Genomic DNA, 23,087 nt, shown 5'->3' on the forward strand with positions numbered 1-23,087 from the left:
TCGTTGGTGGGTGGTGGGGTGATGGTACATGATGTCGGGATGGCTGTCGAACTCCTCGCGGAACACGCGCACAGTGTCCTCCCACGGACACGTCGGGGCCTGGCCAATGGGGAGGGGAGGGGAGCGGGCGGGGGCGGAGGGCAGTCGTCAGCGCCAATGTCCCCTCTCCCCTCCCCCGCCCGCAACGCCTGGAAGAGGGGAGGGAGAGGAGGGCGGGGGGTACGTACCTGGTTGTGTAGGGGCGTCATGGCGAACACGAACTCCTGGAGGTGGCCAAGAGAGATGGGGGGGGGAGAGAGCGCGCGCGCGCGCGAGAAAAGCGAGTGAGACCCCGCATGTGAAAGTAAGAATATCCTCAATAAAGGGTAGATCGCGATGATGATGGAATGGAATGGTATGGAATAGGACGGGCGTGGTGTTATTACGTAGGGGAGGATGTAGTCGAGGGAGGAGATGTGCTGTCCGGCCTTCACGTAGATGCCCTTGTTCTGCTGGAATAGCCGCAGCAGCCGATCGGCCGACCTGTTGTCGTCGTCGTTGTTGGCACACCACAACGGGCCATTCGCGGCGGAAAGGGAGGGGGGTTCGCACCGCTCGTGCACGAGATGCAATCGCCGCTGCCGCTCCTCCCCCTCGAGTCCTCGGAGGCTCCACTTGTAGTCCAGGGCTATCACCACCGCCTGCACGGCACACGTTGCCCACTCGCGTTGGTACCACCATCCCGCGGGCCACGCGGGAAGTGTGGCGTGTGGCGCAGCGGTGACGGCCGCAGCCAAGCCGCAGCGCTCCCCAAACCACACCACAAAACAAAGGAAGAGGGGGGTACGGTGGCGGCGGCACGCGTAAATCTTGTGGCACGGTCGACGTAGGCCGGCAGCTGGACCCCATCATCATCATCATCATCATGATTGGGGCGGTGGTGCCCCCACGACCACCCGCCCACTACAGCTGCAGTCGCAGTGACGGCCAGCACCCGACCCCACCGCGCACCACCCTCCTTGGGCAAAGGAGCCGTAGCAGCAGCAGCCGTGTGCGCCGGCCTCCCAAGTAGCGGTGCGGAGCTCCGGAGACGACCGGCAGCACCAGGGGCTCCTCTAAGCAATGACAAGGACCCCCCAGCAGCAATGCCTGAGGTCAAGGCCACGCACCGTACCCCACCAGCGCAAAGCCAGGAACTTGCCTTGGCGCGCCACATGGTGTTTTCTTTGGGGTGGCCCACCACAAGGCGAGAACCAACTATTATCATTTCTCTCTTTCCTTCATTTTCATTCTTCCCTGGCGGGAAATGCATGAGTTGTTTTGAAATGGTTTTACAGTTTTTGTTGTTGTGTATGGCCAACAACAAGGAACTGTGGAAGCTCCTGAAGGAGGTATGCTTTTGTTTGTGAAGCCAATTATGCACCACAACTGCAGGACGTTCCTCCAGTACAAGCAGATCCAGGCAGGCAACAAGTACAAGATAAGCAAGAATGGTATGCTCCCCACCAGTATTTCTTATAATTATCCCATTGTGCTGACTGTACTCTCTTCCATCCTTCACTGAGCTCCTCATTGCCTGCCAGAGACATGTACAGTTCCTGAGCAGGCCAGAAAGGTGGCCACACACCTCACAGACAGGGACTTTATCCACCTCAAGAACAATGTGGTAACTGGAGAGTGGGTATGTTCTCCTTTTCAATAGTTCTTGAAAGGCATACACATATGCAATGAATGTAGTCAATTTATGCTCCATTATTTTTATCACATCACATTCACAATGAGTTGCAGTCATTATATGCTAATCTAATTGCTTGCTTTCCTCATCTTAGGATCATCACATCACCTGTGACAAGACAAACTTCTTCTGATCCTCAGCAATCCACACATCAACATCAAAGATGTTATCCCAGAGTTGCAAGAGAGGCTTCAACAGGAGACCCAAAGTGGGTCCACATTGCTCCTCAAGTGCATCAACTGAGTATGTATTTTGTTCATCTGACTTGGTGGCACATGCTCTTCTGACCTGCTTTCCAACCAACAATAAGTCATGTCTTCAACTATCACCAAAGCACAAAGTGTCCTCAACTACACTCCACTTCATGCTACTCCACTTCATGCCTGCTTCCATCTCAACTTCAGCTACCACATCAATAGAGCTTCTGTGCAACCAAAAGAATCCAAGACCAACATCATCACAACAGCATCATCATTCACTCCAACCCAACCAACATCACATCCTGGATTTCAGCAGCCCAGACTGCAGCACATCAACTCACCTCATCCAGTACCTCAACTTCTTCTCAACCTTCACCCCACTCCTCCATCTCAACCTCCACAGGCATTAAAAAAATCATTTAAATGAAAATGGATTTGTGCATGTGTTAGTTTTGTTTGGCTGTGCGAAATGTCTGGTGAGCACAAAAGGTCCGCGGCAAAATGAAGTTCGGCGAACCGCAAGAAGCCGCGGCATAACACCGGACGGAAAACTGACGCAAAAGCGATGGTGCTCCTTCTTAGGCAGTCGATCTCTATGGCGTAGCCTCGACTGCGCGACACGTGGCTCTTTTCATTACTGTTCAGCTCTCCCCATTGGCAGTCAACTAAATTTCCGATTTTAGCCTGTTTTGTGTTCAGCACACGGTTGGCCATTGGTCGCCGTTCCGCCTGTCGGGAGAGGCAGCAGTCGGAGACAAAGCGAGGCCGCCAACGCTAGCCATTTTATTTTTGGCTTGCGTCAACAAACACCTCCCACCGTCACCACCATGCAGCTCCACAGCTCCACACCGCCGACCTACAACCAGTTCGAGCACAGCAACAAGCTCACCGGCCGCGAGCCCACCTCTTCTTCTGCCACGCCCTCGTCGCCGCAGCTTAGTCCTCCCGCGGGAGCCAGCCCGAGCTCGACCAGCCAAGGCCAAGTCCGGGCAGCCAAGGCCGTCACGCCCGCCACCGTCATCGCCTGGTTCGTTCTTTGGGCCTCCTTCCCAACAAGTCACGGTGCTGACTTTGCGTGAAGACGACGAGTTCTAGAACTCGTACATTTCTCCTCTCCTCTTGGCTCACGTTGTGGCGCGCACACACACACAGGCTGCGGGAGCACTACAAGTTGGGCAAGCATGGCTACTCGAAGAAGGCCGCCGTGTTCGCCCACTACCAGGCCCTGTGCGCGGAGCGGGGCGCCGACAGCAGCATCAGCTCCACGTTCTTCGGCAAGCTGGTCAAGCGGGCCTTCCCCGAGATCAAGACCATTCGCAAGGGTCCGCGCGGCAAGGTCGAGCAGTGCTACGACCGCTTGAAGCCCGTCGACCCCGCCAAGGCCTCCCGCGCGCGCTGGCTCGAACGCGTCAACCTCTACCTCGCCGCCCTCCAGGCCTCGGGGGCTCCCCAGCAGCCACCACCGGCGTCACACCCTGCCGCAGCCGCCCGTGCCCAGCCGGACCACCCCCACCACCACCACCACCCAAAGCAGCAACAGCCGCGGCTGCTTCCTCCTCGCGCCTCGCCTCCCCTGCACCAGTCGCACTACTACGCGGCCGTGGAGGGAGGCGCCGGCGTCGGCCAGCCGGACCACCACCACCACCACCACTACGCCAGCAGCCTGGACGGCGGCGGCGGCCACTACCTGGCGTCCCTGCTGCCCTCCTTCGATTCGCCCTCGCCGTCTTCGTCGTTTGCCTCATCACCGGCCCCTTCCTCCCCCTCCACCGAGCTGGCCCAGACGACGCCCCACGACCACGACCACCACCATCAGGACCCTCACGACTACGCGCAGCAGCAGCAGCAGCAGCAGCAGCCGCCGTACCGCGGGTACGCGAGCTTCGAGTCCGTGCAGCCCGCCGGCGCCTACGGTGTCGCGGCCCGCCAGGACAACACCTCGTGGCCGCAGCCGCCGCAGCAGCCCGGACTCTCGGCCTACATGCCGGCGGCCACGATGGGCCACCACCATCGCCACCATCACCGCCAGGTGGCCGCGGGACCCTACACGACCCTTCTCGCTCAGGAGCCCTCGCCTCTCTACGCGGACCACCACCTCGACCACGCCTCCTTTGCTCTCTACCTCTAGAGGTCGAGAGAAGAGAGAGAGAGAGAGGTTCACCCTCTCCATATTTATTGCACGGCCTGCCCTGTCCAGATGGCTCGGCAGACCTGCGACATTATGTACATTCACACTCGTCCCCCTCCAACATACGTAGCGTATCAAATATATAATTATTTATCATGCCAAAAGAAAAGCACCCGCAAACCCGTGCGTGGGGGAGGGGGGATAGTCACGAGCTCGCCACCTGCTGCTGCTCGGCCGAGAGCTTGCGGTGGTGCTTGCTCACCTCGGAGCCCTCCCAGTGGGCATTGCCCAGGGGCTCGAAGAACTGCTCCCGCACGGCCACCAGGCACTCCTGCTCCGCCTGGTGTGGTTTGGGGGGGGGGCACCAACGGTGCGCCACACATACGTACAGCACCGAACGCAATCAGCTGCTGCGCGTATGAGTGTGAAAGAGAAGGGAGGGGTTGGGGGTGAGAGGTGCACGTGCCTCGGAGAGGCCGTTGAGGAGGACGTTGAGATTCTGCTCCATCTCCGGCCTGCGCACCGTGCCCACGAGGGTGGTGGTCACCTAACCACCACCACCACCACCACCAGCCACCACCACCACCACCACCAGCCACCACCACCACCACCAGCCACCACCAGCCACCACCATCGGTTGCACACGGTTGGCAAACACTCGACCGAGAGCTGAAAGAAAGGAGAGCGGAGGCCAGTGAAGAAGGGGAGAGAGAGGTGTAGCACGCGCACCTCGTCGCGGGCGAAAGCAAAGTGGAGGGCGAGCTTGCTGATGCTCACGCCCTTGGCGCGGCAGTACTCGGCCGCCTCCCTGCACGCCCGCTTGAGGCCATCGGAGGCCGGATGCCACGCCGGCGGGCCGGCGTCGGTGAGCAGACCCATCGACACGGGCGCCGCGTTGATCACCCCTTGGGAGGCAAGAGGAGGATAACCACGCGTGTGGGGGCCAAACAACAACAACAGCACGAGGAGGAGGAGGACCATTCATTTATACAGCGCCACATGTGGCGGTGGGGGGGAGGAGAGGAGCGTACCGACGCCCCGCTCGTGGAAGTAGGGGAGGTAGGCGAGGAGGGTGGTGTCGTGCAGGGTGCAGCGCGAGTAGGACAGGACCGTGTCGATCTGGATGTGCGGGTTGGCCACGGCGTTACGCTCGATCACCTCCCTTGATACACCCCCCCCCCACACCAACCAACCAACCAACCAAACGACGCGGCGAGCGGACCATCAGTGAACCGACTCTGCTCCGCACACCGCCCACAACGGGAGAAAAGAAGCCCGTGGAAGGGAGAGGGGAGTGGGGTGGGTGGGGTACTTGAGTTTGTCGAGCGGGTAGCCGGTGATGCCGATGAAGCGGGCCTTGCCGCTGGCCCTGATCTGGTGGAGCGCGGGCAGGGTCTCCCGGATGATGACGTCGAGCGAGGGCGCAAACTCCAGGTCGTGAACCTGGATGACGTCCACATAGTCGACCTGGAGCAGGCGCAGACTGTCCTCCACCGAGCGCAGCGTGCGCTCGTACGAAAAGTCGAACATCTTGGCGGCCTCCAGCTCGTAGCGGCCCACCTGCTCCCCGACCACCACCACGTCCACGACCACCACGACCACGACCACGACCACCACGACCACCACGACGACCGCACGTACGTACGTACGCATGTGCGACTCCACCAAAACGCGGCACTTCGTTGATACAGTATAGTGGCCGGGGTAGGGCAAGGCGCCTACCTTGGTGGTGATGTAGTAGGCCTCCCGCGGAATCCCACTTAGCAACCGGCCCAGCCGCCTGCCGCCAGCCGCCACCAGCAAGAACCACCAGCGACATCATCATCATCCTCACGTGTTGGTTTGGTTGGCCGGCCCCATGGTCGATGGCGAGGGAAGAGGGGACTAGTGGGGGTGGGGGGCGCACTCTTCGGACTTGCCCTGGCCGTACCAGGGCGCCGTATCGATGAGGTTCACGCCGCGCTTGAGCAGGGTGTGCAGCACCAGACGAGCCTCTTCCTCGTCGACTGCGCCGTAGAGAGCCCCGAAGCTCGTGCCCCCCACCGAGAGCGCCGACGCCTGCGCCCGAGGAGACACGCGCACATGCACACACACAACACACACTCTCACTGAGTGCCGGCTTCCAGGTGCAGCCCCGCCACAAAAGGGAGGAAGGGGGCGTACACGAAGGCCAGTGCGGCCCAGCTCTCGGAAGAAGCACGATGGCAGGAACGTGTCCGGGTCGTGGAACCCCTCCACGAAGGTGGCCACAGACGCAGCAGCAGCAGCAGCAGCAGATGGGTAAGTAGCCGTGGCGCTCATCGCACGAGCTTGGTTTGCTTTGCTTTGTGTTCTTTTGTTTTTCACAGGTTTTATTTACTTTTTTTGCAGGCATTAATCCGAATTAAGATCTTGGGCGGTCGAGCCTGCCAGGCGGGCCATCAGGGCGTGATGGACGCAGTGCGACAACTGGGAGCGCAGCGGCGCGGGTAACCACCAAGCTCACATCAGTCCGCAAATGACCTACACCTGACGCAAACGATAGTGTCAGCTAAATCAAAAAAGACTGTAAAAAAGCGGAGGAAAAGGAGGGTCCTCAGATAGAAGTAATGAGTATCGATCACAGTGATTCAGTGAGATTCCCACTTCAGTGTTACATCCTTGTGCCGGTTGTTCATCTTGGGAGATGTGAGTTTTAGGTACCTAGGTCTGTGAATTGCTGGCCAAGGTGGCCGACGGGCGAAACTTCAGGACATGGCGAAGGGAGGAGTTGAAAAGATTGGGGAGGTCCGGGCAGTGGAGCGTAACAAAGAAGAAAGAAGAGGCCTTGGCGCAAGGTCCCGCCTCCGTCACTTATTTAAGGTGGCGGGAAATGGCGCCAAAGTGTTGGCGCCAAAAACCTCTGCGAAAAACAAACAAGCAGAAATCAGGAGTGGAAGCGGACCAGGATGGAGAGTCTCAACAAAAAGAAGAATGCCCTCGATTTTGCCATGTTTCTCAAAGAGATTGGTTATAGCTCCACAGCCCGTGCTCAGGATTTCGAGTGGCTGTTCGACTACCCCTCCACCCGGCCCTTTCTCAAGTTTCTCGCAAGCTCCATAAGTAGCAGCAAGAATGTTTTGTCGAGCGACGAAGTGTCTCAGTACGATGCAATCCTCTTTTATTATTATTGTTATAATGATTTAGTTGAAATAGTAACTCTCCGCCTCACTCACCGTCGACTTTTCACGCTGCAGCTGTCGAGGCATTCCGCCAAAGGACTACAAAACGGTGCCTCCTCTCCTCCTGCACCTTTGTCCGACAGTGTAGGGGCTCAAGAGTTTTCTCCCAGGGAGCCGAGTTGGAAGAGGCACTACTTCGACTGGACCGTCTAGACGATGATGCAGAGCAGGAGAGCGAAGCCGAACTGCTGCGGTACTTGCACCTTCTTGAAGACCAGCGCTAGCCGACACATTTTCGCGCATGGTCCTTACATACCCAGGAGGGCATTGCAGGGGCGAGGTGGATGCCATGGAAGCCGAGGTGCAACGCCTCCAGAACCGGCTCAGTGCCCTGGAGTCCAAGCGCGACAAGCTCCACACGCTCTCGTCTGGCTGCCAGCGACAAACGGCGGCCCTCGTGACCGAAGAGCAAGAACATCGAGACCACGTACTCAAGGTGGAGAAACAGCTGGCGAAGGAGTATGACGAAGTACTTCAACTCTTCTGACCTGAGACGAGCAGCCGCCGCGCGCGCGTGTGTGCGTGTGTGCGCGTGTGCATGACACTCACTGCCATTGTGCGGCACACCGTGCTGCCTGCGTCTCGGTAAAGATGGGGAGCGCGTTGACAGAGCTGGCGAATGTCGTGGAGCCGCTGTTCCTCGGTCTCGAGGGGCAGCTCGACGAGGGCGAATGCGGCAAAGAAAACGTGCGGGCTTCTACACCGCAACCTACGGCCTACGCTGTCGGGACCTGCTCCCTGCCCTTCACCCCGCTGCATGCGATCGCCCTCGACGAGTACGTGGCGCTCGAAAAGAGCCTCGCCAGCAAGGTAGAACCCCCACATCTTTTCTGCCCATCAACGCGGGCGCGCGCGTGTGTATGCATACACCTCTATGCGCCTGGCTGACCTCGACGGGCGCGCACGGACCAGCTCCGCGGGCATTTGCGAGCTCTCAACCGTCCGCGTGGCAGCTCCTCCCCGGCTTCTGAAACAGAACGCACGCGCTATTTGTCGCACGAGGACTTCAACCCCGAAGTCCAACGACTCAAGAGAATGCACGTGTCCCTCCCCACGTTGGGTCCCTCTCTCTGTCTCTCTCTTTCTCTCCTGCTGGGGTCCTCCCCTTCTAACCTCTCTCTCTCTCTCTGCCGGCAACTTCAGTTTCCCTCTCGGCGAAAGCAAGTACGTGGAGGCCCTGATGGAGCTGAGCCGGGCCAGAGGCTCCTTTTCGGCGTTGCAGACGTTCGGCGCGTCGCGCTATGCCGACATGTCCGACCTTGCCGTCAAGTACGCCCCGCGAACGCGTGACCGAAAACCGTTTAATCCGTCGTCCGTGGTCTCTCTTTTGACGCATGCGGTCGGGTTCGGGTTGCGTTTGGGCGAGCAGACAGCGAATAGCGGAGGTCGAAGGGGCGCTGGCCAAGATGGACGAGACCATCGCTCGCCACAAGCAGAAGACCCTGCCCCAGCTCTGGAACGCGCTCTCGGCATTGAGAGTGCTGCCCGTCCTGCACGCCGACTACGACGCCAAGCTCGAGCGACAAGGCAAGCGCAGCCACGTGCTGGATCGGGTGCGTGATTGGTTTGATTCTGCGCTTTGAGTTTGCTTTCGAGAAATTGGCTGTTTATCGCGGCAGCCTCGCTATGCTAACGCCTGTGCACCTCGATGACCATCGGCGTCGTCGTAGGCCGCCACCGTGCTCGTGGGCCAAGAGGCGCGGCACAAGCTGCTGCACGCGGCCATGCAGCAGGAGCGCGAGAGACAGCGCCAGCTGTACGGCCTCATGTCGTCCCTCCTGAGCGAACTCACTGATCATGCTGCCGCACTCCAACGCACCTTGGTACCCACCCACCTACCCACCCACCCACCCACCCGCCTACCCACGTAATCGATCCGGGGCAAGTTATTTTTCTTAACGCTCCGGCCATATGGTGCAACACGTCGCTCTCTCTCGCCTCTCTCTCTCTCTCTCGTTATCCAGGGCTTCGTCTCGCGCACGCCGGGTGCTCTCTCAGGGGCGGCTGGTGTCGATCCCACCATGGCGCGCGTGGACCAGTTGCTAACAAACGGCAGCACCGCCCCTTGGCCGTCCCCACACGCGGGCGAGTCGTCCACCACCACCAGCAGCAGCAGCACTACCGCTATTTGTGGTGGTAGCGACGCGGCTCTGGTGGAATCGGCGCACGTCCTGGTACAGCGGCTGTCTGCCGCGCATGCTGTGATGCACGCGCTGCGCACGGCTCAGGAGAGGACTCTCGCAGAAGCGTACGTGTGGCCTGCAGCGTCCCCCCCCCGCGCGGAGAGGTCGAGCATTGGCTGCCCCCCCCAACCCATGGCTGATGCTGCTGCTTGAGAGGTGCGTGCCACTGACTCTGTGCTGACTTACGCAACCATTTTTTTTAAAAAAAATCCACACCCGTGCAGGGAGCAGCAGGCCAACCAGATATGCGCTCTCGCGTGCCCCCCTGGAGCCCAAGACCACGTGCAGCTCACGTCGCCCGTACCACTACTGCTCCATCTCTTTCTCTCTCTTCAGTGCCGCGTTTTGATTCCCCGCTTCCTTGTCGCCGTCCGTTGTTGTTGTGCTGATCATCTCTTATGTTTGTGTATGTATGGCGGTGGTGGTGGTGGGTGGCTGGTGGTGGGTGGGTGGGTGGTGGTGGTGGTGGTGGTGGTGGTGGTGGTGCACATCCGCCAGGCGATGCGGCATGGCGTCGATAAGCTCGAGGCGGCCCTCCACGAGCTGCAGATCGCTGTGGACGGGGTGGCCGGGGACTACAAGATGAAGCAGACGGTACTGCTCCACCTCCCCGAGAATGGGGAATCCGCGCATTTCCTGTATCTGGCGCCCACAAGGTGGTGATCCCCCCCCCAATGCATGCCCCCCTCCCGCAACAGGCGCTTCAGCACAACGCGAAGGAGGCTGCCGTGGAGAGGGACCTGTTCGAGCGCTTCTTCACCGACGCCTACGTGCCCCTGTAAGTCATGCTCCTCGAGCGACCCACACACACACAGCAACGCACAGCAACACACACATCCACAACACGGCACCCACACCCCATCCCCAGAGGGGACCCCTCCCAAAAATTGGGGAAGGCCATCGGCCGCCTGTGGGTGTGTGTGTGTGTGTGTGAGTTGTGTGTGTGTGTGTGTGTTGTGTGTGTGATGGTGCACCTCCCAAATTTTAAAGTTATGGTGGTGGGGTGTGGTTGTGTGTGTGATGGTGGTCGTCAGACGGCTCCTCGGGGAAGACCGAGCAGGAGAAATCGAACTCGACGGTGAAGGTGGTGTTGACGAGGTTCTTGTTGGAGAGCAGTTGGTAGGTGCCCGGCTTGAGCAAGGGCGGCGTCGAGGTGGTCGTGCCGCGCTCCAGCAGCACGTCCGGCACGGGCTGCGGGCCGCTGAAGGAGGCTCTCGACCGAGGTGACGCGGTAGAGGCCGGGCTCCTGGATGACGATCTCGAGGGTGTTGCCCGGCCGGAGCGCGGCGTAGTCCCAGCGCGTCTGGATCTGCTTCACGCGGGCGACGTCGGCCGGCACGTCGAGGCGGTACATGATGAGCGTGTAGGTGGCCCGCCTGCAGGTTGGTGATGGCCAGCCTCTCGCCCGTCTCGAGCGTGTCTCGCAGGATGATGACCTCAAAGTCCTTGATCGTCGCCGCCGTCTGCGCGAAGGGCAGGAAGCAGCACTGCGTGTTGTTGCCGCCGCACACGCCGCACAAGTCGCGTTTGGTATCCGACCACGGGACGCGTCGCAGCCCGCGCACTGCGTGTTGTTGCCGCCGCACTCGTAGCACTGGTCCAGCTGACCCGCCGGGCACGAGCACGCCGGGTCGGTGATGACGTGCTGGCACCAGGCGCGAGTTCAACGCCGACAGGGACTGCGCCGGCCAGTACTTCTGCCGCCGACCCACACCTCGCAATCGGCCAGCACGGCGGTGCCGTTGCACACGCTGGCGCAGTTCTGCCACGAGTTGGGCACGAAGCCGTCGCCTGGGACGTAGCACGCGCTGCAGTCGTCCCGCGTCGCGTTGCCGAAGCACCGCGCCTGGCAGTCCTTGTCGGCATTGGGCACAACGCCGGTGGTGCCCTCGACGCACTTGCCGCAGTCGTCGACGTGGGCCGAGCCCTTGCAGACGTTGTTGCAGTCGACCGTGTAGCCGCTGCCGTTGTAGTAGGCCTCGGGCGTGACGCACACACCGCACGGGTTGTAGCGCGCGGTGCCGTTGCACGCGCCCAGGCAGTCCTTGAACTCGTTCACGTCCCTCCCGGACGAGCCGCCCACGCACACGCCGCACTCCACGGTCGCGCTGCCGAAGCACAGGCTGGCGCAGTCCAGCTCGTTCGCCGCGCAGCAGGTGCCCCACTTGTCCACGACTCCGCCGCACGAGGTGGCCTGCCGCTCGGCCGCCGCCATCGCGGCCGTGCCACTTGTCTCGTCCTGGTCGAACCGCTTGGGAGTCGTGCCGTTGTTGAAGCCGCACACCTCGCTCTCCCTGATGGCGCACACGCCCGCGCAAGTCGTTGACATTGGACTCTACTCACACGACACACATGACACACATGACACACACGACACACACGACACACACGACACACACGACACATGTGGTGTGTTAGAGGGCCGACAATGCATAGGGAGCGAATGCTAATGAATGAATGAATGAATGAACGAATGACTAAATGACTGACTGAAGGAAGGAATGGCATACGTCGAGTCCGGAGGTGCCGCCGACGCAGCGCAGGCATTCGTTGATCCGGGCCGTGCCGCCGCACACGCCGGCGCAGTCGACCTTGGCGGTGCCCAGGCACACGCCGGTGCAGTCGCGCACGGCGTTGCCGTTGCAGGTGCCGCGCAGTCCATGCCGTGGGAGACGTCGAGGCCAGTGTTGCCGCCGATGCAGTGGCCGCACGGGTTGAGCACGCGCGGGCCGCCGCACTCGCCGGCGCAGTCGGTCAGGTAGGCGTGTGTGTCGCGGTTGGCGCCGCATTGGCCGCAGAACTGGGGTGGAGCCGTTACATATGCCCATGCAGTCCTTGGCGAAGCCCGCGACGCGGCCGGTGGAGCCGCCCGTGCAGAAGCCGCACTCGTCGATGGTGGCGGTGCCGTTGCACACGCCGGCGCAGTCCTTGGCCTTCTCCGGGTCGTAGGCGTCGACGAACGGGTCATAGCACACGTTGCACGCGTCGCGGCGCGCACGGCCGCGCGGGGTGCCCTTGCAATCGAGGCACGAGAGGCCGTTGCCGCCGCACACGCCGCACGCGTCCTTCTGGGTCGGACGGGTCGACGATGATGGTGCCGTGGAGGGCCGGGTTGTTGGAGTCGTGCCACACGTAGAGGCCCGGAGCGCGGCCTATCCGCCGTCGTCGTCGTCGTGGTCGTCGTCATGGTCGTCCTGCTGCTGGTAGTCCTCGTAGTAGGATAGCAGCTCCCGCTTGCGCTGGGCCGCGGTCTGCTGCACCTCGGAAGCAACGGTCGAATTGGCTGCCTCTTCGGCGAGCAGCGCGCTGAGGTGGTCCAGCTGCCGCTTGCGCGAATCCAGCATCGACAGTGCGAGCTTGCGCAGGGAGAACGCCGGCTGCAGCTGCGCCCCCGCCGGTGTTGAGCCGAGCAGCGCCTTGCCGCGGTTCTTGGCATTGCTGCTGCGGCGGTGGTTCTTAAGCAGCTGCTGGGCCGCCGCGTGGCGCCTCTGCTCCTCGAGGATGGCCTGGCGGGGCGCGTCTCGCACTCACTCAGGCGCCGCGCCGATTGGTCGGTCGATAATTCGAAATCCTCCTGGTGGTCGTCGTGTTCCGGCGCAGCAGATGCCGTTCATGACAAAGTCCTCCACCAGCTCCTCCTCGTCGTCGTCATCGCCGCCAACGTAGTGGCTCTCGCTGCGGCGCCTCTCCTGGCGTGCCTGGCGCAGGCCACGAAGGCGCGCCTCCGATACGCGGCGCATCGGTTCGTCCACGCGCCTAGGTGGGTGAGTGTAGTGCTGATGATGGTTAGTTGTAAGAAGATCATCGTCATCGTCATTGGCATCGTCATCGTCATCGTCATCGGCATCATCATCGTAAGAGATCAGAAAGAAAGCGCACCAGCCGGGGAAACGGGAAAGGCCGAGCATGTCGTCGTCGTCGGCGATGACGAAGTAGTCGGCCGTGGCCGCGGGCATGGACGAGGAGGAGGAGCTCGGTGTGGTCCTTCATGACGAGCATGGAGGTCATGTACTTTTGGACGTAGGCGTTGACGGTGTCGTCATCGAGGGTCATCGGGGGCACCTCGCCGTGGATGTTGAAGCCGCGGTTCTTGAGGGTCTCGAGCTCGAAGGTGGGCGCGCCCAAGTAGTCGTAGACGACGCCGGTGATCTTGACGGTCCAGTCGAGCATGTTCTCCCACACGACCATGTCGCCCACCTTGACCCGGCGGGTCTTGCTCGAGGCGTCGTCGCCCAGGCGCACGTAATGGACGCTGGCCTGCAACGGGCGGCGCACGCAGCAGGTGGACCCATCGCCGCCGCACTTGCCGCAGATGTCGACGGTCTTGCCGGAGAGGGGCACGCCGTCGCAGCCGGCGCAGAGGCTGTTGTCGCCGCCGCACACGCCGCACACGTCGACCTCGCCGAAGCAGGCCACGTTGACGGTCTGGACGACGTGCGAGATGATGTTGTCGGGCGACGTGTCGAAGCCCGAGTGGAGGATGACGGCGTGGAGCTCCTGCTGGCCGTAGAGGGTCGTGTTGCGGGTGTCCCAGTAGGCCGAGAGCGTGTAGCGAGTGGTGCTGATCACGGAGCCGCGGATGCGCGGCACGGTGATGGTCGAGATGAGCCGCCCGGAGCCGCCCACGGCGACGTGCCACAGCTGCACGAGCACATTCTGGCGCGTGAAGGTGTCGCCCAGCACCGTGACCGACACGTCGTAGCCCTGCGTCCACCTGTTGCCGGTGCCGCCCTTGACGGCCTTGACGCCCACCGTCTTGTCCAGCGCCACGTTCTGGAGCGTGTAGCCGTTGTCGCGCAGGTTGTGGAACTCGAGGCCGTAGCCGAGGTTGTTGTCCTCGTGCGTCTCGTCGATCTCGTCGTCGTCAATCGTCGCGTGGATGTTGTTGGTGCCGTCGAACTTGAACAGGAATGACACGTTGCGCTGGCCCTGCGCCTGGATGATGTTGACCCGCGTCGCCCCGATGAGCGTGCGGCCCGGGAAGAAGCACGTCAGGTCCAGGCAGTTGTCGGGGCTGCCGTGCCACAGCGACACGCTCACGTCGGAGGCCTGCACCATGGCCTTGTTGGGCACCCTCACCGTCAGCTGCACCACCTCCCCCAGCTTGGGGAACCGCGGCGACGCCACCACCTGCTTTGTCAGCATCGTGCGGTCCCTCTTGAACGTCGTCCACCCTAATATATATATTAGGGTGTACATTAGCATGTTGATCAACACGTTACACGCCAACCAAAGAGAAAGAGAAAGAAAGAAAGAGAAAAAGAAAGAAAGACGTTGCCGAACACGACGGCGATCTTGGCGTTGAGCTGGAACCCGTGCGCGTTGGTCTCGGCGCTGGCCGTCTCGCGCGTGATATCGAACGACGACACGACGCCCTCGATGTTGGACAGCTGCGAGAAGGAGCCCGCCCCGTGGAAGGTGCCCGGGTTGACGATCATGTCGGCCCCGTCGAACAGGTTGTAGTGCGTGGGCGGCGCATTGAGCACTGCGACCAGCTCCGGCACGCCCTCTAAGCGCACCGTGCTGGGCTCGCCCACGCGGAAGCTGAGGCCGTAGAGGTTGCCCACGGTGAGGGCCATGTTGTTGAGGGTGGGCGTGTCCAGCTCCTCGCCCTCCTGGTAGTGCGGCCCGCGGTAGCAGTGGCGGCCGTTCACCGCGAACGGGTCGTCCACGTTGGGCTGCGCCGTGAGGCTGGTGAGCATCACCTTGTTCACCGCCGGGTCGGCCGTCGACGTGTACTCGACGGCCACCAGCAGCTCGTTGGCGTAGGTATCGTGCCGATCGCCATCCGCAGCTCACGGCTCCTCGTCGGCGCGGCGCTCGTGTCGACGAGACCCAGCGGCAGCTCGTACTCGAAGCGGCCGAAGAGCTCCATGCAGTCCAGGCGGCGCACTTGGTGCCGGTGCCGGGCCATCTGGTCGGTGGTGAAGGCCAGCACCACCTCGGCGTCGCCGTCGTCGTCCAGGTCGCCGGAGACCATGCGCAGGTTGATCCGCTGCGCAAAGGCCAGGTCGGCGCCCCACAGGGCCGGGCTCGAGGCCGGGTAGGCGGTGAGGACCTTGGTATGCTTCATCGGGAACTCGTCCTCGGTCTGGTCGATGGCGTACAAGTACACCCGCACCTCGCCGTCATCGGCCACGCCCAGCGCCAGCTCGCTCGACCGGGAAGGATGGGCTTCCGGGGGATGGGCAGGGGCGTGGCGGCGTCGAAGAGGTTGCGCATGATGGCGGCGCGGTCGAAGCAGCCGCAGGCCTGGAGGTTGGTGCGGCTGAGCTTGTTGTTGCCGGTGCCCCAGATCCTCTCGTCGTCGATGGCGAGGTCCCACAGGAAGACCTGCAGCGCGCCCGTGGTGCCGTCGATGCAGCCAAAGACCAGCTCCGGATAGCCGCCTTTGTCAAAGTCGCCGGTCTGCATCTCGATCTGGCCCCCGAGCACGATGGGCGAGCCGCCGATGGTGAAGTTCTTGTAGACGGCCGCCGGTTGGCCGCGATGTAGGTGCAGGCCGCGTAGAGGGGGCCGCCCTGGTAGCCGAAGAGGGTGATGGTCTCGTCCTTCCAGTCGTTGTCAAAGTCAGCGCTGGCGCTGGCCATGAGCATGCGCTTCTCCACGGGCGGCGCGTCGGTGGACTTGAACGCGGCGTTGGAGTCGGCGCACTTGGCCTTGGCCATGAGCGCCTTCTTGGGCCTCACCGTGACCACGGCAGCTCGCGCTCCTTGGAGTGGTGCTCCCTGTCGCGCCTCTTCTTACCATTCGTCGACGAAGAAGAGCCGTCGCTGCTCTTGGACTGCGAGCTGGCGCTGTCCTCGTCGGTGAGCAGCGAAGTCTGGTCATGCCGAGGTGGGGGTGACTGCGCTAGTGACTACGGGACCTCTGGCGAAGCTGTCGTGGCCGGAGTTGTACCTGTTGTACGGCAACTATGGGTTTCGGGATGACCCAAAGGAAGGCAGCGAGGCTGAATAGCGATGGCACACTCCCAGAAAAAAGTCCCTGTAAAAGGCAGTTTCACATTGATATCGCCCGTGTGGTTGGGTGATGAGTTTCTGGGATGGTGTTCTCCTGTCCCTTGGTTGGCAAATTCTCCCCCAACAATGAAACAATGCTCTTATTCACTTTTCACCAGGCCTTAATCTCATTTCAACAGGTCCCATGAACTGCACCTGATAGTTGAGCTTGTACTTGACATTGAACAGAGGGAGAGCTGTAGGTGCTTCCTCAACATGTTGGTAGCTGGGTGGCCCATACATGGTTCAGACAACTACAGTGGACAACATTACCTGTTTTATTTGTTGCACTTTTGATCCCAGTGCACGGTGCTTTGCGCAACTGTCAGCTTCACCCACAGAAAAAGATGTCATCACACGCAGTAATGGTGTTGTGGCACAAAAGAACACCTCACTGGTGCTCCGCGTAGGCCTCGGGGGAGGGGCAGGTGCAGATGAGGTTGCGGTCGCCGTAGGCGTTGTCGATGCGGGACACGGCGGGCCAGTGCTTGTGGACCTTGGTCCAGGGCGCCGGGAAGGCGGCGCGCTCCCGCGTGTAGGGGCGCTCCCACGTCTCACCGCACACAACCTGGTGGCACGACACACACGACACACACGACCATGGCTCGGGGGGTCAGCTTTGGTGGTCGAGTTGCGGGGGGGGGCAGGGCGGGGACATGGTGCCGCACCTTCTGGGTGTGGGGGGCGTGGTGGAGGGGGTTGTTGTCGCGGGGCAGCTTGCCCTCCTCGATCTCCTTGATCTCCTCCCGGATCTTGATGAGCGCCGTCACGAACCGGTCGAGCTCCTCCTTGGACTCGCTCTCGGTGGGCTCGATCATCAACGTGCCCGCAATCGGGAACGACAGTGTGGGGGCGTGGAAACTAGGTGCACGCACGCACGCACGCACGCACGCACGCACGCACGCACGCACGCACACACACACACACACACCGTCAGTGATTTGGGTGTATTCGCGACGTGGCGTGGCACCAAAAAAAAAAGGCGAACCCGTAGTCCATGAGACGCTTGGCGACGTCCTCGGCCTCGACGCCGGTGGCGGCCTTGAACGGTCGGATGTCCAGGATGAACTCGTGCGCCACCTGGTTTTTCGGACGAACAAGATGAGCAGCCGCGACCTTGAGTCCATATATAATATAATATATAAAGGCGGTGGTGTAGAGGTCGTGCGCGCGTGGCATCGCAGCGTACCATGCCCTGCTTGCCCATGTACACGATGGGGTAGTGGTCCTTGAGCTTGGCCGCCATGTAGTTCGCGTTCAGGATCGCCACCTGGAGAGCACACGCACGCACGCGCGGGGGGGAGGAGGCGGCGGCGGCGATGTGAGCCAACGCAAAGCCAAGCGGGCGCTCGAGCAGAAAGGCCGCAAGCCAAGACGCGGTGGTGGGGGGTGAGGGGTGGGGGGATGCGAACCTCGGTGGCCTTGCGGAGTCCCTGTGCGCCCATGAGCTTGATGTAGACGTAGGGGATGGGCAGGATGGCGCTGCTGCCGTAGGGGGCCGCCGAAATGGCACCGATCGACTTGGGTCCTCCCTGTGCGTGGTGTGCGCCCATTTAGCCTCTTGATGGCGGCACGCACGGCACACACTACACACACGGCGAGAGAGCTGTATTGGGGGGGGGCATACCACAGGCACGAGCGGGCTGTTGGGCAGGTGCGGGGTGAGGTGCTTGGCCACACCGATGGCGCCCACGCCGGGGCCGCCGCCACCGTGCGGGATGCAGAAGGTCCTGCGGCGGGGCACGGGCGGGTGAGTTGAGTGGGCTGTTGCGCGAGACCACCCACCAACCACCACCCACCGCCCACTACTTGGGGGGGGAGGACGCACTTGTGGAGGTTGAGGTGGCACACGTCAGCGCCGATGTTGCCCGGCGACGTGAGCCCCACCTGGGCGTTCATGTTGGCGCCGTCCATGTAGACGAGGCCGCCGTTGGCGTGGATGACGTTGCAGATGTCCACGATCGACTCCTCGAACACGCCGTGGGTGGACGGGTAGGTGACCATCAACGCGGCCAGCTTGTCCTTGTGCTACTCTCACGCATACATCGTGTGTCGTGTGTGTGCGTGTGTGGGTGTGTCGTGTGTGTGTGTCGTGTGTGTCGTGTGTGTCGTGTGTGTCGTGTGTGTCGTGTGTGTCGTGTGTGTCGTGTGTGTGCACGCAGTGGAAGCAGCGTGGTGGTGAGAACTGGAACGTTGGGAGGGGGGGTGGTGGTGGCTGGTGGTGGCTGGTGGTGGGTGGTCTCACCTCCTCGGCCTTCTTGCGGAGCTCGGCTACGTCGATGTTGCCGTCCTTATCGCACGGCACGATCACCACCTTCATGCCTGCGCGAGGCACCCACATCCATCCATCCATCCAATCCATCCATGCATGCATGCATCCATCATCAGCAAATGCGCGGATGGCAGGAGGTTGCTTGTGATGGGGGGTGGGTGGGAGCACGTGCCGGCCATGACGGCGGTGGCGGGGTTGGTGCCGTGGGCGGAGGTGGGGATGATGCAGACGTCGCGCTGGTTCTCCCCGCGGGTCTCGTGGTACTTCTTGATGCACAGCAGGCCCGCGTACTCGCCCTAAATAGATAGTGGTCGGGTGCGGTGGTGGTGGCCAATCACGGATTAGGCGACGACGGCCAACGGCATGCAATGGCATGGGTGGAATGCGCAGAGGGGGGGGGCATTACCTGAGCGCCGGCGTTGGGCTGGAGGGAGACGGCATCGAATCCGGTGATGTTGGAGAGGAGGCTCTCGAGCTCCTTGTGCATTTCGATCGAACCTGTGGACGCCCCCACCCCCGCTGTCAGCCACCGGGCCTCGCTTCCATGGAAGGCCAAAGGGGAAGGAATTCGATCGAAGGAAGAGGAATTCCTTTGGGGGGGGGCAGTGCAGGCGTACCCTGGGCCTGGTCGAGGGGCACGAACGGGTGGAGCTGGGAGACCTCGGGCCAGGTGATGGGGAACATCTCGCTCGTGGCGTTGAGCTTCATGGTGCACGAGCCCAGCGGGATCATGGACGTGTTGAGGCCCAGGTCCTTCGACTGCAGCCTGAAGAGGTAGCGGAGGAGCTCGTGCTCGGTGTGGTACGAGTTGAAGATCGGGTGGGCCAGGTAGCCGCTCGCGCGCTGGTGCGCCGAGAGGTCCCCGAGCGCGCGGGAACCGCCGGACTGGACCGCGGCGAGGAGCTGCTCGAGCGACACGCTGCCCTCCTTGCCCGTCTTGGCCTTGGTGAAGTCGTGTGTCGTGTGTCGTGTGTCGTGTGTCGTGTGTCGTGTGTCGTGTGTCGTGTGTCGTGTGTCGTGTGTCGTGTGTCGTGTGTCGTGTGTTTTACGTGTGCGTTTTGCGTGTGTGTTAGCGAACCACCGTACGCACAAAGACAGCGTTGGCGCATAAATACCCTTCTCGAGGGCGGCCTGCACGACGGCGTCGGCGCCTCCCTCACCGGCGTGGACCGTGAGGGTGTCGAAGAACTCGTTGCCTTGCAACTGCAGCACACGCACAACCGGTTGGATAAGTTGTTGTTGCGGATTGGCTGCGAGAGAAATGGAATTATTATGGCGGGTGGATGGGTGGGGGCGTGTTACCTGGTAGCCGGCCTGGCTGATGCCCTGGGCGAGCACGCGGGTCATGGTGTGCACGCGCTGGGCGATCTGCTTGAGCCCCTCGGGGCCGTGGTAGACGGCGTACATGGCGGCCATGTTGGCGAGCAGGGCCTGCGCCGTGCAGATGTTGGACGTGGCCTTCTCGCGGCGGATGTGCTGCTCGCGCGTCTGCAGCGACATGCGGAGCGCCACCTCGCCCGTCACGTCCTTCGACACGCCGATGATGCGGCCGGGCATGTTCCTGCGCCGCCACAACAACAAATGATATTTATTCTCCATTATAATAATAACAATAACAATAATAACAATACCTATTAAGAATTAATAATTAATAACGAGACCGGGCGTACCGCTTGTACTTGTCGGCGGTGGCGAGGAAGGCGGCGTGGGGGCCGCCGTAGCCCATGGGCACGCCGAAGCGCTGCGCGGAGCCGAACGCGATGTCGACGCCAAATTCACCTGGCCACCCGCGGCGCGCCCAAACGGAGTGATGAGCCCATCATCGCCGTCATGCTATTGGTGGGCGTTCTTCGATGGAAAGGAAACGAATAAGTGGGGTGGGGGGTGGTCCTACCGGGGGGCTTGAGGAGGGAGAGGGCGAGGAGGTCGGTGCCGCAGGCCACCGCCACGCCGTGCTCATGGGCGCGCTTCACAAAGTCGCCGTAGTCCACCACGCGACCGTCGGTCGTCGGGTACTGCACGATGGCGCCCACCACCTGCTCTCGCGCACCCACGCCACCACACACACACGCCACCACACACACGCCACACACACACGCCACACACACAAACCCAGACGACCAGCAGAACGGTGAGCAGGCGCGCGTGGAGACGGGAGAGGAGGCGGCGCACCTCGTTGGCCTTGAAGTCAAAGGTGTCGGGCTTGCCCACGATAAGGTTGACGCCGAGGGCGGTGGCGCGGGTCTTGACGACAGCGATGGTCTGCGGGTGGCAGTCGTCGCTGATGAAGAAGCTGCCGGCCTGCGCGCCCTTCTTCTTGGTGCCCGCGAAGCACATCGCCCTGTCACGAACCCACGGGTCAGCGACAACGCGCGGGTCGAGCGCGAGAAGGTGGAGCTATTGGGTGGTGGTGGACGTACATGGCCTCGGCGGCGGCGGTCGCCTCGTCGAGCAGGGACGCGTTGGCAATGTCCATCCCGGTAAGGTCGGTCACCTACGTAACCACCACCGCCACCACCGTCATCAGCACCACCACCGCCACCAGCGGGTGTAGTGTACGCGTGTGTCGCGTGTGTCGCGTGTGCCGTGTGTACCATGGTCTGGTAGTTGAGGAGGCTCTCGAGGCGGCCCTGGGCGATTTCGGCCTGGTAGGGCGTGTACGGGGTGTACCAGCCGGGGTTCTCCAGCATGTTCCTGCACCACACACGGAGCCATTTGTGAGTGGACGCGCGAGAAGAGGAAAGGAGTGATGTCGAACGAAACAAAAGTCGGGTGTGTGTGTGTGTGTTTGTGTTTGTGTTTGTGATCAAGTCGTGAGCATGGCGTTCTGGTATATATATATACCGCTGGATGACGGCCGGGGTGATGGTGCCGTAGTAGCCCATGCCGATGAAGCTGCGGAGGAGCTTGTTCTTCTGCTGCAGGTTGCTGCGGAACTCCTGCAACAGCTCCGACTCGCCGCGCGGACCTGTGCCAGGCGACCCGAAACCGCCAGAGGGCTCGTTCAGCACGCGCCCCCTCCAGAACGCGACCGGCTTGCCGAACAAATAGAAAAACAAAACACAAAACAACAACAACAACAACAACAACAACAACAACGAGGGCTAAATGTAGAACAAAGCGTACCGGTCTCCTTGAAGTTGAGAGGCTCCCGCAGGATGTTGGCGGGCACGGTCTTGTGCACGAGCTCGTCGATCGACTTGAGCTGCAGCTCGGACAGCATCTCCTGCACCGTGCCGCCCACCACCACCACCACCACAACCATCACCATCACCGCCACCGCCGCCACCAACCCGGCAACAAAACAAAACAAAACCAACAAATTAATAAATAAATAACGAGAATGGTGTTGAAAGGGGAGCTCGCCGGCGGTGGAGCGCGGCGGACGGAGGGCCGAACCTGGACGCTGGCGTCGGTGACGCCGATGTGGCGGCGAGGGAAGGTGTCCAGCGGCGGGAACACCTTCGAGGAGCTGCTGCGGTACAGCACGGCCCGAGAGCCCTGCGCGTGGCACGGCAGCGACAGTCAAGTCGGCGAGAGATAAAGCGCACGCACATGATGATGGCGATGACGAAGATGACGATGATGAGCGGCCGGCAAGGGTCGACGGAGAAAAAACGAAGGGCTGGGTGGTGCGCGTACCTGAGCGGCCAAAAATCGGGAGCGCATGAGGGGAGCGACGCGACCCACGGTGCGGGCCGAAGAAGGCGCCAGGCGAATTGATTGCTTCATCTGCTGCCAACACATAATGGCGCGAAGGCTCATTTAATTAAAATCAAAGATAATATGATGACCAGTGGCCCCATTGGGTTTTTCCCCTGTACGAAAAGAGAGAGTGTCACTCCCCCTAGGGGGCGGAAGGGAGTCTTCGTACTTTATCTCAAAGATCTGTGAAGATGAATCAATCCGGCAGGCTGGACGCAGCTTCCGGTGACGAAACGAACGAGAGACGAGAAAAGAGCAAACAAAACGAAACTTTTGCGTGTTTCCGATTTTCGGAACCTGCTTTTTTCCTCCCACCCACAGCTACTACGTTGCTTGACGTCATCCAATCCCTGGCGATCGGCCCATTGGCAGGAATTCAAGTAATTTGCAGGCTATTGGCTGGCTATATATAGAAATAAAAATAATATTATTATTATTATTATTATTATTTCTTTTAATTATCGTTTTATTTCTTTCATTTCTTTTAATTTAGGTAATACACTGTTCCGAGCAAGAGAGGGCAACCCAACAAGGGAGGGGCAGCAAAGATGAATCAATGGATGGCCAAGGTCAATGAAATGAAGCAGCTGCGGCAGGGCGGCGCTACCAGCCCGACCCCCGCCTCTACCGCGGCCGGACCCCGCAAATAGTACCTCGTCCCCCCCCTTATTAACCCCCCCCTAA

At 61.4% G+C, this 23,087-nt stretch overlaps 4 protein-coding genes and 2 pseudogenes across 4 annotated transcripts in view; 2 read left to right on the forward strand and 4 right to left on the reverse strand.

Annotated features, from left to right (window-relative positions):
• ACA1_199780 (Hypothetical protein) overlaps window positions 1-683 on the reverse strand; it is a gene marked incomplete at both ends in the record, with an annotated part of 2,884 nt that extends 2,201 nt beyond the window's left edge. Inside the window, 4 exons of the mRNA XM_004341738.1 lie at window positions 29-99; window positions 228-263; window positions 426-522; window positions 592-683. Coding sequence (XP_004341786.1) covers window positions 29-99; window positions 228-263; window positions 426-522; window positions 592-683 — 296 coding nt within the window. The remainder of the gene's footprint in view (window positions 1-28; window positions 100-227; window positions 264-425; window positions 523-591) is intronic.
• A 2,058-nt stretch (window positions 684-2,741) lies between these two features.
• ACA1_199790 (uncharacterized protein) lies at window positions 2,742-4,042 on the forward strand (the record flags this gene model as incomplete). The annotated part of the gene is given in 3 exon segments (XM_004341739.1): window positions 2,742-2,941; window positions 3,067-3,118; window positions 3,137-4,042. The coding sequence occupies 3 exon segments, from the start codon at window positions 2,742-2,744 to the stop codon at window positions 4,040-4,042; spliced, it is 1,158 nt and encodes a 385-aa protein (XP_004341787.1).
• A 205-nt stretch (window positions 4,043-4,247) lies between these two features.
• ACA1_199800 lies at window positions 4,248-6,343 on the reverse strand (annotated as a pseudogene).
• A 626-nt stretch (window positions 6,344-6,969) lies between these two features.
• ACA1_199810 (uncharacterized protein) lies at window positions 6,970-10,207 on the forward strand (the record flags this gene model as incomplete). Its single annotated transcript, XM_004341740.1, has 12 exons — window positions 6,970-7,163; window positions 7,258-7,291; window positions 7,326-7,435; window positions 7,516-7,711; window positions 7,834-8,018; window positions 8,386-8,511; window positions 8,612-8,795; window positions 8,913-9,065; window positions 9,207-9,490; window positions 9,650-9,725; window positions 9,924-10,019; window positions 10,124-10,207. The coding sequence occupies 12 exons, from the start codon at window positions 6,970-6,972 to the stop codon at window positions 10,205-10,207; spliced, it is 1,722 nt and encodes a 573-aa protein (XP_004341788.1).
• On the reverse strand, window positions 10,192-15,839 carry ACA1_199820 (annotated as a pseudogene).
• Window positions 15,840-16,817: 978 nt separating this feature from the next.
• Window positions 16,818-22,430, reverse strand: ACA1_199830 (glycine cleavage system Pprotein; the record flags this gene model as incomplete). Its single annotated transcript, XM_004341741.1, has 22 exons — window positions 16,818-16,994; window positions 17,095-17,287; window positions 17,415-17,506; window positions 17,616-17,696; window positions 17,839-17,958; window positions 18,054-18,156; window positions 18,255-18,454; window positions 18,672-18,740; window positions 18,881-18,994; window positions 19,105-19,196; window positions 19,316-19,640; window positions 19,836-19,901; window positions 20,001-20,259; window positions 20,369-20,477; window positions 20,593-20,734; window positions 20,871-21,039; window positions 21,119-21,192; window positions 21,293-21,392; window positions 21,543-21,666; window positions 21,825-21,924; window positions 22,098-22,199; window positions 22,341-22,430. 22 exons carry the CDS (start codon window positions 22,428-22,430, stop codon window positions 16,818-16,820), a joined length of 2,901 nt encoding a protein of 966 aa, XP_004341789.1.
• Between the last annotated feature and the right edge of the window lie 657 nt (window positions 22,431-23,087).

The sequence above is a fragment of the Acanthamoeba castellanii genome (assembly GCF_000313135.1).
Source record: "Acanthamoeba castellanii str. Neff unplaced genomic scaffold scf7180000084753, whole genome shotgun sequence".
Lineage (NCBI taxonomy): Eukaryota > Discosea > Longamoebia > Acanthamoebidae > Acanthamoeba > Acanthamoeba castellanii.